Source organism: Nanorana parkeri, unplaced genomic scaffold (genome assembly GCF_000935625.1).
Source record: "Nanorana parkeri isolate BGI_ZX_2015 unplaced genomic scaffold, ASM93562v1 scaffold1340, whole genome shotgun sequence".
NCBI classification, from domain to species: Eukaryota; Metazoa; Chordata; class Amphibia; order Anura; family Dicroglossidae; genus Nanorana; species Nanorana parkeri.
In genome coordinates this window covers 368086-387460 of record NW_017307608.1, presented here as the reverse complement: position 1 = coordinate 387460, position 19375 = coordinate 368086, and the positions used below count along the sequence as shown (strand labels likewise).

The 19375-nt window shown below is 40.3% G+C and overlaps 1 protein-coding gene across 1 annotated transcript in view; it reads right to left on the bottom strand.

Annotated features, from left to right (window-relative positions):
* Nucleotides 1-4720: 4720 nt before the first annotated feature.
* LOC108797808 (ephrin type-A receptor 6) overlaps nucleotides 4721-19375 on the bottom strand; it is a 355406-nt gene continuing 340751 nt past the window's right edge. Inside the window, exons 12-14 of the mRNA XM_018569475.1 lie at nucleotides 13981-14174; nucleotides 7936-8085; nucleotides 4721-5245 (exon numbers count right to left, since the gene is read on the bottom strand). Coding sequence (XP_018424977.1) covers nucleotides 5131-5245; nucleotides 7936-8085; nucleotides 13981-14174 — 459 coding nt within the window. The 3' untranslated portion in view covers nucleotides 4721-5130. The remainder of the gene's footprint in view (nucleotides 5246-7935; nucleotides 8086-13980; nucleotides 14175-19375) is intronic.

The following is a 19375-nucleotide window of genomic DNA, read 5'->3' as shown; positions in this document are numbered from 1 at the left end:
ATAGACATACCTGCCTGTATCACTTGAAGTGGGATGGGGCCATATTTTTTGGGGAAAAGAGTGACTGGCTGTGATTATCCAAACTGGCAGATGAACCCAGCCACCTTCCTTCCTAAAAACAGTAACATTGCCCAAAGAGACATTTCAGTTGGCTAAACCTCTAAATTAGTCATAACTATTAGCTCTTTGAAATTACTCTATCATATAAACAGTAGCACTGCTAGCAGGGGTAAAATGTAGATACCTAGAAGTGCCTGCACATACCTGCAGCAACTCTCCTTTTTTTCTGCTACAGCCAAACGCAGGCTGCTCTGAAGAGGAAAACCTCCAACATTTAAGGTTAATGTTAGATCTTGCATGCTCATTCCCTTCCCCCCACACCGATATTGCTCCATCACAACAACTGGCTGCCTCCTTGGCCAACAGCAATGTTGGAGAAGGGACAGCAGGCAAGAACCAACACCACCAGATGTGTTCATTTACAGAATAATACTTGAGATTGTTATACAAACATATTTCTAAGAAAGTGTAAAGAATTAAATATTAATTGCCAGTACCATATTAAGTTTGCTTGATGACCACTTATTAAAAATCCAAGTTGTTTTGTGTGTTTTTCAAGGGTTGGGTCATCAAAAATTGACATTTCCCTTTGGAAGGTTATATTAGCTACCAACCTTTGGTAAGCCATAGGTACTTTAACTGTGTAGTCTCTGCAGCTGAAATCCTAGTTCAGCTCCAACACTTCACTCCAACTATTATAATTTACAATGAAAAGAAGGAGATTCCAAAGTGAAATGGCAGGAGTTGGAAACTACTGTCGGAGATTCCACTCACAATTATCAACCAATAATTCAAATGTTAGTTTAAAGTAGATCAATCCATTAAACACAACATGATTGATTTACTAAAGCAGCAGAGAATGTTCACTTTGCAAGCTAAATGGTCACTGAACATATCTCTATGACTAAGCCTGTAAAGGTGAAACATGTCAGAAGTGGGCGGTGCCTGGGCAGGGAACTCTCATGCTGGAAGCTGTGATTATCACGTCTGTAATTGGTGGACATTGGTGTGTGGCCTTTTTTGTTTGTTTCCTGAATTTGTGGAGTGTGGGCGGCTTCTGACCATCACCTCCACATGAGTTGTAGTGGAGACCGATTCCTGATTGAGCGGCAAGATCTTCCCTTGCTGTTTACATGAATGTTCACTGAGCTTAGTAAAAAGGGTAAATCTGTGTTTATCTCAACCATCCAAGCAAAACTATTGGTTGTTTTATTCATTTCCTTTGCAGGTGATTGGCTATTCCAAGTGAATGCAGCTTCCCCTTATTGACTTACTTAAATGAACATTCACTTTATAAAGTTAAATTTTTCTTCTCCTTTAATAAATCAACCCATTTGTGTTTATTTTAGTTTCAAGTTGGAATGTACTGAGAGGACTATGTTGGCTGCCATTGTTATGCTGATCCAATGGTTTGACTACTGTCTAAGTCACTTAGTATGTGGATCAGGAGATCTGATCTAACTTTCTGCAGAAAGCATTGAAGCTATGGACAGCCAGGCAGTTATTATTTGTAGAAGGACATCAACAATGGTTGCCTACAAGTTTCTCTCAGTACAGGTCTTCATTAAATATTCTACCTAACAGACATCGACTCGACTTCAGCATATTAACTGCTGTCACCACCTGTCCAGATTTGTGTATAGATTGAAGTTTTCTCACATTGCTCAGAAGGGAACTTAAAATGACTTTCAACGACCTTCAAGATTACTTTTATTGGGTCTTTCAAAAGCAGCAATTGTGTTATCATGACAGACCCTGCAAAAAGGCACTATATGCCACTGTACATGAGGGAAAAAATGCAAGGTTGTTCTGAGCAAACTAAAGAAAGCCATCTTCCATAATACATGAAAATAAAACATGGAATACTGAGACATTTATATATATTTATATATAATCTATTTCCTTTTCTCTATTATACCATGTGCTTTTATATAGTCTCTAGAAAACACAAGAGAGGTCAGTCCTATCTGTGCTACCCTCAACTGGCTGCTTACGGTACTACCATAACTCCCATTCTTACATTTTTTTTTCTGGAAAGTTCTGAAGAGGCATAGATGAAGTAAAAACACTAGAAGACAAAGATTTTTTTTCTTTTCTGGTTCTAAACTGTAAAAGTACAAGAATATAGAGTATTGATTATATGGACAATTCAATCCTGGGCCTCAGGAAGTACACTTTGTTATTGAGCTCAAATAATCATACACACAATCTCACTGCAACAAATCTGTTCACATATCTAGTATTCTCCTGAATTGTGACTTGACTAGCTTGTGACTTGATTAGCTGCTTATATTTTGGAAGCTGTGACTGAATCTTAAAGTGTACCTCTTGCTAAAAGCACTAAGAAATAGAAATGCGTGAGAGAGATGGCGAGCAGAGAAGGAAATTATAAAGAGGAATAGTTCTCTGTGCAAAAATTGATTAAGGCTGCAAAAAATAGACATCAGGAAAACACAGGAGACAGTGTGCAATATGTGTTTTTCTCTGGGATTTTCTCCTATGTTTTCGGAAATTCTTCTCTTGAAGGTAGTGTACACAGCTGACATGTTTTACATAGAGAATAAGGGCTTCACTTATAAAAGTCCCGCCTGGCATATAGTTGGGTGGGTGCTGTTCGCAAGGCACTGGCAACCCTAGATGGTGCTGACAAGTACAAATACATTCTATACACATCAGCAGCATCTAGGAGTGCTAGTGCCCTGCAAACAAGATTCACCCAGCTATACACCAGAGGGAACTTTTATATATGAAGCCCTAAAAGTATATATCAGGGGTGGGCAAACACTAGCCCTCCAGCTATGGGGCAACTACAGATTAGGCATTGCAAAACTCTGACAGCCACAGACATGACTCCCAGAGGTAGATGCATGTTGGGATTTGCAAATTCACTGCAGCTGGAGGGCCGGAGTTTGCCTACCCCTGTTCTATATGATGTCCTACTCCGCTCTCTGTCTCTTCCCCTTCCTCCATTTATGACAAAAATATGATGGAGGAGAGAAAGACTTCAGCCAGCTTTGTGTACAAGACTTTAGTGATACATATATCTGGCTCTTCAGTCCATGAATAAATTAGGAGCCAGAGATATATTATATCTAAATGTGGCCACACATATATTGATATGTTGATCAATCTAAACTGATTAAATTGAATAAACATTGTAAACCCCAAACCCTCCATTCGATTAATTTAGAAAGCTCTCTAATGATTTTCATTCAGCAAAACAATTGATCGCTTCCGATAGACTGATCAAATATTTGTGTGTGCGAGAGCTGATCGTGATCCAGATCGAATAAATGATCATTTTTAATAGACAGTTTACATTAATACTAATTGTATTTTTGATCAATATTTTCAGTTGCAGAATAGTGCTGTGTGCGTCGCACTGTTCAATATTTTAAAAGATGATAGATCCCTTGTTTGTGATCTCCAGTATCTAAATCGATCACAAATCGCTACATGCATGGCCACCTTAAGGTGTCAGACAGTTTGGGACTTATATTATTAGTGGCTAGGATGAAAGTTTTTATGCTTCTGATAGCAGCCACACATAGTAAAAAATGGCAGCTGAGATTTGACTGCTTGCAATAGGCAGCAGACATGCTTTTGTCATATGGCAAAGAACAACATCACTGTATAGTAACAGAACAACCAATCCACTGCCATCTTTAGTTTCTCTAACAGCTGTAAAAAGATGGATGGTAAAATCTGATTGCTCACAATAGGTTACTGTGCTCTGTGCATTACATGTGCTCACTGCCTTATTGAAGCAGGCCAATTATTTTCATACATGTCTAACACATGAGAATCGTTGCGCCTTCCGCATAGATTTTCATTAATTTAAACTGGAGCTACACAGCAATTTAAAATGGTTAATTTGCACTTTTAAAATGAGTAGAGACTTCTTATGGTGGGAGCTACACATTATAATGTAGCAAAGATCAATCACTCAGAGGCACAATGCTGCAATTTTGTGCAATTGTGTGCTATACCATAATGTAGAGTTTGTCCTATAAGAAGCCCATTTTTTCACTAAAAGATAATCTGTCACTTTGCCCATTCAGGGAACTGAATTCGGAGAACTCGGGAAATATCTGGTTCTCCTGGGTATGAGGTAGCATGTGACCTCCTTCCTTTTGCCCAGGATACAGTGCTCAGGTTTGAGTGGGCTTCAATACCGAATGACGCAAAGCCTACACAGGGTTAGGACTTCCAGCTCTGACAAAGGAACAGAGTAGTGGGGGAGCACGGGGAAGGTATACCTTAGTAGTTGGGTTTGGGTGGGAAGATTTTTTTCAGTAGAAAACCAGTCTCTCTTTCATAAATGGGCAAAGTGATAGACTGTCTTCAATAACAGCTCATATGTCTTCCATAATTAGTCTAGGGAATTTTCCCACTACACTCAATTAATTCAAAAATTCCTGTGTAGTTTCGGCTTTATATTAAACAGAATGTATTATGATTATCATAACTCAAAACTATGTGATTTAGCAATGTATCTTCATATCAATACCTTCCAAGATTTCACAAAACTTGAATTCTACCAAATAACATTGTTGGAAGGTATGAACAAAATGGCTGCCTCTAATGTAAATTACAGGTACACTTTAATATCTAAATCCAATGTTGACTTAAAAAAGTTTGATATGCTCTAATTTTGAAAAAATCAGTTTGTCTTATATTAATAGTTCCAATTTGTCAAAAACAGGCCTGCAGCCACTTAAACTATTACCATTTAATTCTGCTACACCAGATGAAAGCTAGACTTGGCCAAAATTGCTACAGAGTTCATGAACCAATGGAAGAAGTTGTCACACAACGCCGCACACCCATGCCGCAACACTCATAAGATGCGAGAAGTCTTGCTGTGGGGCCCAGGATTCTACTTGTCAGTAACTTGAAGACATATCTATGTAAAGTGTTCAAAAACTTCAGTCTAGAAGTGTCAGGTTCTCTTTCTCTTTTTCTCTTGAGAAGAGTTCCAAAGTCTAGAGAGGGAGAATCCAATATGAGGAGTAAGAATATCTTCTGGTAAAGAAATACTGAGGCACAAAACAGTTGCTTCTACTGCTTTCATACATGAAATCCTTTTTCTTGTAAATGCATGATCTGTAACCGTAAAGTCTGTATACTGCTCACTATTCTTCTCTGGTGTCCAATGAGCGTTACCCCGATTCTTCTGATATCACTGTTTACAAAAAAATAAAAAATGACTTAACACATAAAAAAGGTACAAAGACAAACAATAAAGTCATTGTTCAACCTTGGGTGCATTGTCATGCATTTTGTAACACAGGAAAAGTATGGACAAGAGAAAAGAAAAGTTTTCAATAATACTCGTGCACACCAATCTGTTGCCTTGCAGGGTGCTGTGAAAAGGTCCTGTATACTGTGTGTCTATGAAGATTATTATTTATTTAGCTCATGGTATACTAGTAGTAGTTGGCCATATACAACTGGATTTGTCTGTAATGTTGAAATGTTTCACCGCTCATCCAGTTTTATTGATCAGGGACCCCAGCCTTTAGCGGCTGCTTCACAGGACCTGGGGTGGAAGGGATTCAATTAATTCTTTGTTCTTTCTTGCTGCATTAATATATAGGTGTTTTTAGGCACTGTGTGGTAACAGATTGGTGACTGATACATCTGCTGACCATACAGATACTAGGAATCTTTGTCCACTTACCTGTCCAGCTGTTCTCCTTTCCATAGGGATAGGCTTCCCATTGGGCAGTAGGGCAGTGGGCTGCAGGGTTGCATGAGGCAGAAGCCATTATAAAGCAGCCTACCTTTGGATTTACTTCACTGCAGCTCACCTTAACTCCTGCATGCCCATGTTATAATGTATTACATTTGTTTTGTTGTGGAGAGATGTGGCCCCCACAATAAATACAGTGGTCTTTCAAGCCATTTAAATTCATCTGTGTGTGTTGCTTTATTATATACAAAAGTACTGTATATAATGGCACCAGGGTTGACATCTGTTAAGTAATCTCCTCTCTGTGAATAGACCCGGATGTGAAGATGATTTAGTTACTTTTGGTTTCTAAGATGTCATTGCCTGGCCACAGAGGCCAGACAAGAAGCTAATCAAGCATGACCTGTGCTTGATTAGCTTCAATGGGCTACAAAGGTGACATTAGGGGTCTAACAAACTAAAAGCACTACTAAAGCACTATCAAGTAGGGGACCTATTATCCCCCTATGTGATAGTAGTAAAGTTAAATAAAAAAAAAAGTTTTAAAAAATAAAGTTGAATTAAAAAAAAAGCAAAAACACCCAATAAATCTTTTTTCAAAGCCCTTTGCCCACACGCACATGCACATACTAAAACAAACATGCCATTTCACTGGCAAACACAATTTTAAAGCTTGACATGCTGGTTATCTATTTACACATCGCAACCTTATCTTTTATAGTTTCCATAAAATTGGATAATATATTGTGCTTATGTGCACTAAAATAACAAGTGTATTTTTTAACTGAAAATATGGGTTTGATAAACAGTTGCGCTAATATCATGCAAAATACAAAATTGCAACTGCCATCATTTTATTGTACAGGGTCTCTGCTTTCAGAAAATATATAATTATGGTGGGTGTTAAGCACTTTTAGTGTCTAAAATGTGCATTTTAACATGTGTGCAAAAACACATAAACTGCTCTGGCATCGAAAGGCGTTAAACAATCACTGGCCTCTCTAGCTGCTTGTGCTGTGCAGTTATTCATTTTCAGAGATCACAAGTAAGACTCTAAAGTCTAATATCATCAGTTTCTAACGACATAGTGGGATGTATATTACATTAGCCAGAAAACTCTGTGTGCTACTCTAAAACTAGTTTATTTCCACATAAAAAGCTTTATTATATACTTCAAGTAAATACATTTCACAAACAGGATTGTGTGGCAAAGATTCATTTCATAAAAAAACATTTTGTGGTAGCTATACAGTTGTACTGAAGTCCCCAAAATCTTGCTTTCCTCAGCAAGCATGGTTAATTGTGCAGCTTAGGAAGGGGGTATGTTGGACCACTGTACGGACACAGCGGTCCTTCCGTGCAGCCTGCTGCCTTTTCCTTGGATATTTTAGCTGGCCCTGGGGATCAGTTAAAGGTCTGTCGACATTAAGATTTATACACATAAGCTAGTGAATGCTTATGTGCAATTTCTTGTAAACCTTTAATTAGGCTTTAATTGCAATCTGTGTAGGTTTTTTGTGGGTGCTCCAGCTCTTTCCTATAAACAAAAGTCATATTGCTATGTTAATTATCCACCGGCCAAAACGGGCCTTCGTGTGTGCATGTGTAGATATGGCTGTAGAAAGTTATAAGACTCTGAACTCCTTTGTGGGATAGAGAATGATGTGAATGGTTCAATGTCCTCTGTAAAGTACAGCGGAAAAAGGGTAACAAAAAGTGAAAACCAAAAATGTATAGTGCTGCCACTGGCAGCTAAAACCCTACAAGGTCCTGCTAATTATACAGAATATGCTGTGCATAAAATAATATTATAGAGTGCAAATCTAGCTATATAGGCTGCAATATTGCCAATGACCTGGACTACTGCCTGCCCAAAGCATGTGTGGCTAAAAGGACAAAATCACTGTGCTCTAACTATCCCTCTTTAACTTTTTAAAATATTTTACATTACATGTTATATATGGTGCCCTGTGTGTTCTGGTATGGGGGTGTTTTTATTATGTTGGCAACATGTGTGGCATTGTAGACAAGAGTTACAAACAGTACAGCCAAAAACAGATTGAATCAGGCATGACTTTACTCCCAAGAGCACAAGAGCTAAATAAAGAATATTATTGATGGGAGATGTAATGTAAACATTTTTTTTCCTGAAAAATGTCCCTTATTACATAATAACTTACTCATTGCTCATTCTGCAAACTAGGTCCAGCGTTGTGAACCCGGCTGCCATGAAGTTACTGGCATACTGACCCATCTTTATAGACTCTAGCCACTCGGTGACTGTGACAAAAAAGTGATATTCTTGTATTTCTCCTGGTGATTCTGGCAAACTAGACGAGAAAAAAAAAGACATTACAAGTGTTTCCTGCTCAGGTAACATACACATATCAGCTCATATCCGTTAACTGGAACAACTTGTGGTAGTGCTCTATCACAGGGAACAATGCAGGTCCTTTATGGTCTTTCCAACTAACATCCACATTTAGCAAATATTTCTATGATTGGCTAAAAGAGTTTTTCTATCCATTGTATGGTATAGCCCCATGTTTTACTTCTAATTAATGGCTGGATATGTTTGTTAGGGTAAATTCATGATGATAGTTCAAAATGGTGGGAAACAGTATACCATACCAAATACTTTACCATAAAAATAGTCTCTGAGCTCTGCATTATAAATAGCATGAACATGCCCTGATATGTGAGGTGTTGTCTTTTTCTTTTATCACTAACAGTAGAAGGAGATAGTGCCCACGTTGGACTTAAAGCTCCAGTGCCAGTCACAGGTGCCACAGCTACAGAGGACCCATTCTAGTCCCAGAAGCACAAACAGACAATGAAAGAAGCCCCATAATCACCAAACCCTTCCTTTCTTCAATAAGCTTTATTCAACAGGGAATAGTGCAGTGCAAATAATTCCATCTGCCAGACCCTGCAAATTAAAATGCTTGCACCCACGTATTTATGTTATTGTTTTAAGTATACAGATTTGCAGATTCACTGCTAGACTGCGGGAATATATTTATTCAACCTCCCTGCTTCTCAACTGTTGAACATCCATTCTCTGATCTGCTCTGTGATCAATGAAGCATGAATCACTCTCAGCGCTTCCGGCTTTAGCTATCAGACGCCAGCTGAAGTGCTGGATATACAGCCTATCAAGCACATTCCTGTGCTTCATGATCTCTATTGGGCAGGAAAGAAATGAAAGGTCTAATAGACCCCTGATGCCTCCATAAAGAGAACCTGTCACCCCCAAATGCTGTCACGTAGGGGCTAGCTAGCCTCTTTGTGGCGGCAAAAGTTAAGTGGAAAAATAAAACACAAAAAAGTAAAAAATAATAAACTAAAAATAAAAAAAACTAAACCAACTCAACTGATTCTAATGAACATGTGCATGTAAGGCATGCATGTGTATGTAAACGGAGGGAGGTGACTTCTGACAATTTTTTAAATAAATAAACAGTGTAATGTACTGGGATTGGCATATTAGCACTGTGCCTGGGAACACACACCAGCAACTATGCATTGTAGTGCAGAAGTTGGTGTAAATGCAAACCTAAATGGCAGACCATGGCACGGACACGGACTGGGTGACCGTTCTGGGTGACTGTTCTGGACTACTATTCGGACGTCAGCAAAATGAAAATTTTAGTCACTGGACCTCCTTGAATTTTAACTTCCTGGTCTATACTATCCCTTTAAACGCTAACACTGCCTTTGTAACAGATATACAATTGATAAGCCATGGCTTAAGAACAGGGAGGAAAGTAAGAACTGACAAAAAAAATGAATGTAGACAGTTTTTCCCCACTCAGAGCTTCTTTGGGAGCCTAATTAATATTATTTTTTGTTTAACATCATTGCTATTCTGTTTCGGTTGCTGGTAGGCATGGAGACAAAACAATGGGGATAGAGGGATGAACTGATGATATATTAATAGAATGACCCCAACTAGAAGAGAGGTACTGCAATTTGTCAGGAAAAATTTAGAGTTCTGCTATGTAGACAGGTGTGATCACCATTTATAATGGACACTGCTCACACCTGAACGGATTGTGTTATTGTAACAGATAGCTGTAATTACCATGATTAAGAGATCTTTCACGATAACAGCATGGTGCAACTGAACAAAAAACCTTGTCACATTATACTACTCCAATGACCAGTTTAAGACTTGAATAAATAATGTCGCTGAACAGAGGGCACACTTAAGCCATTGTGCACCAGCGGCTCCTCTTAATCATAACCTGCCTTTATGCATGTACATTTATAGCAGCTATAACTGTGAAGGTTGCTTTTTTCTATACATTGACATACTTCTCTGTACATAGGTCATAGTAGTTTGAATTTAATGATCTTGATCCTATGATCTGCGTTCCACTGCCCTTTAGTTTACACATTATTCATGCTATTAAGTTACTGAATCATCAAGCCTCCCTTTACATACAGTCTAAAATTAATGTATGAACATCAGGAGGACAATTTGTGTAACGAGGTTGGACTGTGCTTGTTCATAAGGCAAGTCTAAAAGTACTGAGGATACAAACAGAGCATATCACTGAGCCTCTGTAACAAAATGACATTTTTCAAAATGTGAAATTTAATTGGTTGCTGTGAGTTTCTCCAAATTCCACATCATCATTGCTTTCTGCAGTGTTTGCTTACAGTACATCTAATGCAAAAAACAGACAACATAAAAATCTAACGCATTCCAATCCTAACTAAAACAAAAACAAAATGGCCTTTAGACACACTTTAATAAAGTCTAGCTGCATGATGACTTATCATCAAGAATCAACCATAACAGGTATTGAATGTGGGACCTTTCAGGTTCTGCAATGGATTTGTTTAGGTATTAAAGTAGTATTAAAGTCTCTCTTTTTTTTTTTTACAGATATCTTCTGCTAACAAGCAGTAGATATCTGTAAAAACATTTTAACAAAATAAAAAAGTTCCTAAAATAGGTAAGAACTTACCTGTATCACCACAGCTCGCTCCCGGCTGTAGAATCCAGCTTCCCTGAACGGCCGTGCCGGAGGATGTGTGAGGGCGCATGCGCAGTGGAGATCACCAGTGGGGACAGGAGGAAAGCTACAATGAAAGTAAATGCACGCAGCCGTGAGCGTGCACGTCGGACAGACTTCGTGGGACAGGAAGAAACAGCAGTCTGTGCTGGATCAGAGACCGGCACCGGCGCTGGAGGGACTGCTGAAAACGACGGGAAGGAAGGAGATGATCGGATCAAGAGGCATCCTTTAAGGTAAGTCCCCACATCAGCATTGGGGGTGGGGATTTGAGTTTAATGTCACTTAAAGAAAATACAGGTTTTATTAATGCAAAAGTAAAATATTCAATTAAATGCATATTTAAGCTGTTGTAATAATAAAATATGTAAATACATATATTTACAAGCCCTGGTAACTCATATAGGGTGGCAAGCCAGGTGGAACTTAATTGATATACAGTAACATACATAAAGTACTGCCAAGGGTACCCTAAAAGTTCATCAGTTGTCTTCCACTGTACAGGAATGACAGCCATCTGGCTGATATATTCTGTTACATAAACGTCATGTTGGTTTAAAAACGGTCACTCTGAAAAGTACCACATTCAATGTATCTACTGCTTCATATGCCCCAATATGGAGGCTCTCAAAGATTAGAGTTAGGACCACATTACACAGAGGGGACCTTGATGAGGCAGTGTGGCTTTCAAATATTACGCAAAACTTCTTCAACTAAAACCTCTGTTTTTAACACATACTGTTAGACAGTGTCATTTGTTTTGTTGCTGGCTAGCTGGTAAGTGTGCTGGGAAATATCTGTCTTTTGTCCCACAATTAATATCTATAATGATTAATTGATTATATAGTCTCTTGGAGATGTATGCTGAGATATGGTGGGTTGGTCCAGATATCTACCCATTATATGTCCACTTATGTTTCTGTAGGTTTTTTTCTGTTATATTTACAAGAGAACTATGAGGTGAGTGATTTACACTCATCCTCATAGTTAGAGCCGACGTGTGACATTGAAACTATTGATCGGGAAGTGAGCGAACACACACCGTCGCTCGCTCACTTCCCGATCATCTCCCTGCAGAGAGCGGTGACTGTCATTCACCGCTCCCCACAGGGATTTCCCCCTCCCCTCTCCGATCCTCCAGCGCTGACTGGAAGAACGGACGGGCAAGCTTTGAGTCACAGGAGGAGGTTAGTATAAGCCCTCCGGTGACTTTGTGATTTTTTTTTTCTTAATCAGCTACAAACATTTGTGGTTCACAACATTGTATTTTTGACCAATCAAAGAAGAATCAATAATACCATTAAAAGTAAATATGTCTGTTCAGTCAACGTCACAATAATTTGAGCTTTGGAAATGAAAGAATGAAGGTAAAAAAAAAAAAGTTTCCTACACCATGACACCTTGAATACAGTTGGAAATATTCTGGCTTGCACAATTAATACAATTTTTCATCTGAACTGTAAAAAAAAAAATATCAACAGAAATTCACAAAAACTCCACTTATAGGTCCTTCTTCTTGGATTTGACTGGAATATTGCTGTAAACCCCATAAACAAATTAAAACACAATAATTGGTTCACTTGTGGTAAACTGCCAACTTTAAAGGCTAGCATATAGCTGCTCAGATATGCAGCCAGGATGATTGATGTAGCGCTACAAAGATAGCATCAGTGTGTGTATGTGGCCCCTGCATAATAGGTGCAGGCTGCAGCTAGCTGCCATTTTGACTTGAAGGATACATTTAATGCAAAATGATGCAAATAGTCAGATCTGTCTGTGATTTATAAAACAGATGAGTATGTTATATGCTGGTATCTGAAAAGAAATGATCTTTATAATGTCTGATTCTGGTCTGTAGAAAATAGGTCACCAGCACTCCATAAGTTAAAATGAATGAGTCCTTTTAATGGACAATGATGTCACAGAAATCCAACATGAGCCGACGTTTCGGGGCCACACAGGGTCCCTTCTTCAAGGCAAGAGATGTGACCAAATTTGGTGACCTATTTTCTTCAATCTTGTGTTTTGCACGGTGCCATCCGTGAAGTTACTTCGAGCACCATTTATTTGATTGTTGGCCGGGACTGCTGAAAGGTGTGCGGAGGGCACCTCCATCAATTGCATCTGATTCTGGTCTGTGTTGCCTGCCTCAACCCTGTCCTGATTAAATTCCTGTGCTAGATGGAACTGTGGGTAACATGCAATATATAGGTTTATACTGTGGAGGTTAGATAGCGCTGTACACTTACCCTACATGCAATATATAGGGACATTGCATTTAGGTAAACAACACAATCCTTATTTTCTCCTGCGCTACAACCCTCCATATATACATACCAGTGATGCGCCGTGCCTTCTGGGCTGGGGGAGGCATCCCCCAGCCCGCCGAAGCTCTGTCCCCATCCCGCCAAAGCTCCGCCCCCAGCACAGTAACCAAGCTGTGTGGGAGGAGGAAAGGAGGAGACAGGGAGGAGCCTCCCTGTCCCTCACTTGCTCGTCACTGCTGAGGCATCTGGATCAATGGCCTAAGGGTTTTTTTTTTTTGATTGGACAGCTTGGACCAATGGTGCTTTGCCATTGGTCCAAGCCATCCACAGAGCTCACGCCTCTAACACAGATTAGAGGCTGTGACAGCTCTTACCTCACCAAGTTAGGTTACACAAGCAGTGGGGAAGCCCGCTGCTGTGTAACCTAACTACCTGTCAAAAGCCGATTCAGCGCTGCAGTGTAATTAACAGGCAGCGCTCTGTCCATGACAGGTTACACAGCAGGGAGGCTTTCCCTTCTGTGTAACCTGTAACAAGCCGATCTGAATGGAGAAAAAGCTGTCAGCTTCAGACTTGAAGCTGACACCTTTTTTCTTCATAATACTAGGTGAGGCTCTGCCTAACCAGCCTCCCCTGACCGCACGTCCCTGATACATACAGCCCTATACAACCCTCCATACATACATACATACAGCCCCATACAACCCTTCATACATACATACATACAGCCCCATACAACCCTTCATACATACATACATACATACAGCCCCATACAACCCTTCATACATACATACATACAGCCCCATACAACCCTTCATACATACATACATACATACAGCCCCATACAACCCTTCATACATACATACAGCTCCATGCAACCCTCCATGCATACAGACTCCATTTTCAGAATATCACCATTCTTTATCTAGCTTACCCCAAAATATCTTCCACTAGTATGTTTAGGGCGCTGGGGTTGCGAATGAGCTTGTCTAGGAAGCTCACAATGTCTGAGAACTTGGGTCGGTGATTCCTTTCCTTCTGCCAACAATGAAGCATCAACTGATGCAGGGACACTGGACAGCCCATTGGAGCAGGGAGACGATAGCCTTCCTCAATAGACAGAATGACCTAAACAAAGAATAACATAAATAAGCATTATATTACACATGTACATTTATATTCAATGGCCCATACAAAGCACACAAAATAAGTTGGGGGGAATTTATCCCAAAATGGGAGCAGTTGCCCATGGCAACCAATCAGATTCTCTCTACAGTCTGCTCAGGTAAGATTTGAAAATGAAAAAGAGAAGCTGATTGGTTGTCATGCACATCTGTTCCAGATTTTATCTTCTCCACACTTGATAAATTCCCCTCCATTTTGAAGAACCTATAGTAGTGTTAGTGCAAAAAATGATGGCTGTGAGCTTTATAAACCCTTCCACCAATCACTGAAACAAGAAGTGATCTGGAGTAGAGGAGGTAGGAAGGCAAAGCAGAACATGCATAAGAACAAATCCTAAAGTAAAATAGAGGCACGTGCCCATTTTAACCAATAAAATGTTTGTCTATCCTGCATTAAAACATATCTGGACTATGACAGGCTTCTTTAGAGACCATAGACTAGGAGTAGGCAACCTTGAAAATTTGGGAACAAAAGAAACAAAAGAGCGCCATGACTTAGCGCAATCACTGGTGGTAGGGAGATACTGTAATAAGCGGGTAGTTTGTTGCAATGACATAGCGTGGAGCTCATAAAAGGACCCAGAAATGGTTAAACCCTCTTGATCAGATCATAGGTCAATGTTGGTGGTCGTTCATATAGGAAAGACAGCTCTGGAAAATTGAAAACATAAGAAACGACCAGTGCCCTGATTGTGTGACACTGTGAGCCTATATGGACTAGATTGAATAGAAATACACTCATGTGGTTATGGAATAGATTGCGTCCTTCTGGCATTGTAGTGCTTTGGCCGGATTTTCTGAGTGCAGTCATAGCGGCAGTCTATCCTGGTGTGCTGTATACTACTCGTGGGATGGTGACTGTAGTTTGCCAGGTGGGGTAAGCAGTTCTCTAATGGTCTGTGTAGATGGAATGGCAATGAATTGGCAGAACGGCGGCTGGAAGGTGCTGAGGAGAGCAAGAACCACCTTACATTATAGCGGTGGAAGTAAGCTCTACACCATGTGAGTGCAACACACCACTCGCTTATTACAGTATCTCCCTACCACCAGTGACTGTGCTAGGTTGTTTTTGCACTCTTTTGTTTCTTTTTGTTTCCTAGCTCTACACAGGATACCTCGACCTGTCCCTCAAGAGCCTGCACACCTACTATTGGCACTACCCAACTCTCCCATTTAATACTGGAACCACATATCTGGAGTGCGCTTGGTATATCCCCCGCCTTGAAACTTCAGCTGTGCTGAAACTTGCCAGCAGCTGTCTGAGTCTTGCAATGCCTCATGGGACAAGTTCCACAACAGATGGGGTTTTCTACCCCTGCTATACGCTGTTTATCTTCTCTCAAACATATCACATTTATTTAGAAACTATATTGAATGGTAGATAAATCATACACTCCATGTCCATGTGCAACCAGATTCTATAAATACTGTTGCTGTCTGATGTCCCAATACAATTATTTCAAGAGAATTAAACTTTTTTTAGGGGTTCCCCTAGGAGGTTTTAATGAGCGCTTCAGTGGTAAGTCCCAACACTACAGACAACAGATGTCTATCGTTCCTGGAGAGATATCAACTCGTCTATTGTCAGCTTTACAATGAAAAATGATCTGCACATCAACAGTGTTGTTAATGCACTGCAGCAAATATTTCTTTAGCCTGATATCACAGATCTCTTTTTAGCATTGTGGAGAGTCGGTCAGCCTCAACAGGGGCACTGCACCTGGTACTGGATCATGGAAATGTAACGTGGAGTGCATTCTTAATTACAACGGCCTAATGTACACTACATATAAATGGCAACTAAAGAAAGCTTGTCACAAGCAGCCCGATTACTTATCCGGTTACTACAATGACACCTTATAAAATGTGTTAAACAGACTGCCGTTGTGTAATGTACCTCACCAGTATAATATTTGTGTTGCACACAGGGGTGAGACAATTAACTGTTCTCCATTCGAAATAAGATCATAGCAATTCACATCAAGTTACCAAAGTATTTGCCTTTCGCAGCTTAATGAGAATAATGCCACAACATCTACGTGTGACAATGGCCCTGAGTAGTGAAACCCAATGGCCCCCGAGTTCATTTACCAAGTAATTCTATTATCCCTTTATAATTACTGCTCATGCTGCGCCACACTCTCCGGAGGCGTTTATTGTAGATTTTACTGCAAAAAAGTGCCTTTGATGAATAAATTGAGTAGAAATTGTTACACTTTTTTTTTCCCCCCATCAGTCTGAACAATGCGGTGACATTCCCTTTGGATAAGCGCTTACTCTTGGGAGACATGGCGTTTGCGAACAGCCTGCCACACTCTTTGTTCAATTTTCCAAGGCAATTATGTCAGCATTGTTTGAAATCCATTAGCTGTTCTCTTTTTTCCACTCAGAAAATCGGTGACTCCTACAGTGTGCATTAATTTATACATTCACTTACAGATCGAAAAGAAGTCTTTTAGGATTGTTCGTTGCGATAGATGCACTTTGCCTGAACTTTTGTTTTCCACTGATGAAAAAAATATATTTCCAAAGCTTGCCGCACGTAACACCTGCAACAATTTCCGGCTTTACTTCTTAAAGCTTGATTCATTCTAAGCGAGAACAACAAGGCCTTTTAACCCGAGAAAACTTTCAAACCATCTGTAGAACTGGTGTTCTAGGTGTCCTGCTTTGTGTTTGGCAACCTGTTATTCCGTAATGGAGTAAACTGCAAGGTGCTGAACAAATCTTCTAACTTGGAGTCTTATTAAGCGGCAGCTTTTACACAATCTCTGTTATTGTTGACGTCCAGCATGTAAGGAAAGTAAATATAGCTTCCTGCAGTAAAATATATTTCTGTAGTCCTATATTCTTCAGTACATTTCTATTCTATAAAACTTGATTTTGTGTACTTGGTATTTTTCTGAGCACATATTTATTCTCAGTGAATACAAAATTATTGAACATTCTATTTTAATGCTTACCTTAAAGTTATTTTTTACACATTTTTTGTACCATACCATTCTTCTATTGGAAGAGCAGAGCTGTATATATTTTTTCTAGTAGCTAACTGTAATTTCTTGGCCTCAATGATTCACAATTGCCAAGAGAAAATCTTAAAGAGAATAGTTCCCTTTTGGCTAATGCATGAATCGGAACATTTAAAGAAGAACTCTGGACAAAACTTCCAAAACTGCAAGGGATAACTGCTCATTTTTATCTAGGTGCTAAAATAAAATTTATACTCATCTGAACCTCAGAGCCGGCCGGCTGTCACAGCTCCCTCCAGCCTGTCTTCTCCGCTGTAGTGATGGTATGTCCCTCGGTGTCCTCTGGTTCAATACACAGTGTATTGGACATGATGACTCGAGGATCCTTAGACTGCTGCAGTGGAGAGGGAGTGAAGCTGAAGGGACCAGTCGGCTCTGATGATTGGCAGTTTTAATCTTAAGGCATAATAATTCCTGCTTGCTCATGCTTACTCATTAAATATTTACATTTACCCCCTTACTTAGCTTTAGTTTGTCTGAGCATGGCTCTTGGAGCCGCAGAAGCTTTTAGCTAAAATGTGCTAGTCTGCACAGCATATTAGCACATTATGGCAGACTTACTTACCTGCCAAAGCAATCCCCGTCAGCTCTGTGTTCCTCCCTCTCCAGTGCTTCCATCTTCGGTCCCATCCTCTTCTAGGTTTCAAGTCTTTGGCTGCTTGACTGGCTGGGCCCAATGACGTAACTCCAGCACATGAGCACTGGAGGTACTTCTCTATAACTCTGATATAACTATCTATAACTCTCTATCAATCTGCTGTAACTAACTATATTAGAACCTTCTCTCTCTCTATCTCCTACAACACACTATATAGGGCCGCGGTGTCAGCAGCCTTATATAGTGTGCTGCAGGGACTTAGCTGTGAGACATGATTGGGCAGAGTCATCGTGACTTTGCCCAATCATGGTTCTATATTTGTACTGAGCCCTGATTGGCACAGTCTTGCACCTGACTTGCGGTCAGGTACAAGACTGTAGCCAATTACCGTTTTGGATGGCGCAGTGCATCGTGGGATGTTCTGCGGTCGAACAGACCGCGGACATCCCGTAATGTTCGGCGTTCAGCGAACGCTAGAACAGGCTATGTTCGAGACGAACCTATGTGCGACTCGAACATGCAGCCCATCCCTACCTACAAAGAGACCCACCTTTGCTGGAGGCTGTTGCTGTTTTTCTTTAAAAGTTGTTAATTCCTCGTTTTCTAGTTGGTCGCGTCAGCAATCTTCCCCCCGCCCCCTTATACGGGTGCAGCCATCGTTCTAATAGAGGCACCCGTGCGAACTCGTGCCCGCAGTGGCTGTGTGCGTCCATAGACACACACAGCCCTGTGGCAGGCTGCGCCCCTTCTCTCTTTGTTTGATGGCAGAAGGAGCCGGTGGCTCCTCTGCCATCAGTATCCTCCCCCCGCAACCAGTAAGTTCGGGGAACAGAGGATCGCTTCGGGACCGGCGGCGGGGACGAGTGTAGCTGACAGGTAAGTGTGGGGGGGACCGGGGGAGAAAAAAGGTGCTGGACCGGTTTTACCCTAATGTAGAGAATGCATTAAGGTAAAAAACGCCCAGACCTTAATACTACTTTAAGCTCAAAAAACTTAATAAAAATCCCCAAATGGTAAAAGGAAGCTTTTATGGTAGAAGAAATTTGCACAGTCTCTTCTGCCATAGAAGGCCAGCCAATCTGCTTTTTTTTACACTTAAAACTGTATCTAAACCCAAACAAAAATACAATAAATTGCAGCTTCCCAGTCCTTAGATATGGTGGCTGTGTTTTCTTTATTTCATCATTTATCCTTACTTTCTTGGTGATCCTGCCATTAACACATTCCCTGTTCTATGGTGACAATGGTCACTCACTGCACTTTATGGAGGAACAGCATTGCCAGGCTAGGCTGCTCTCCTAATTTGGGCTACAAACACCTCTACATCTATCTGTCTCTATTACATAAGGAGACGGTCTTCAGTAGTTCCCAGAGGATAGTGGAGAAATGTGATAACATTGTTTGAGATTTCAGTTCATTGCTCAGGAAGTTACTAGGACACAAGGTTTCTGAAAAGATCAACAGGTATTTTTCTGCATGTGTATAAAATGTACTTTGACCTGAAAAAGAAAACAAATC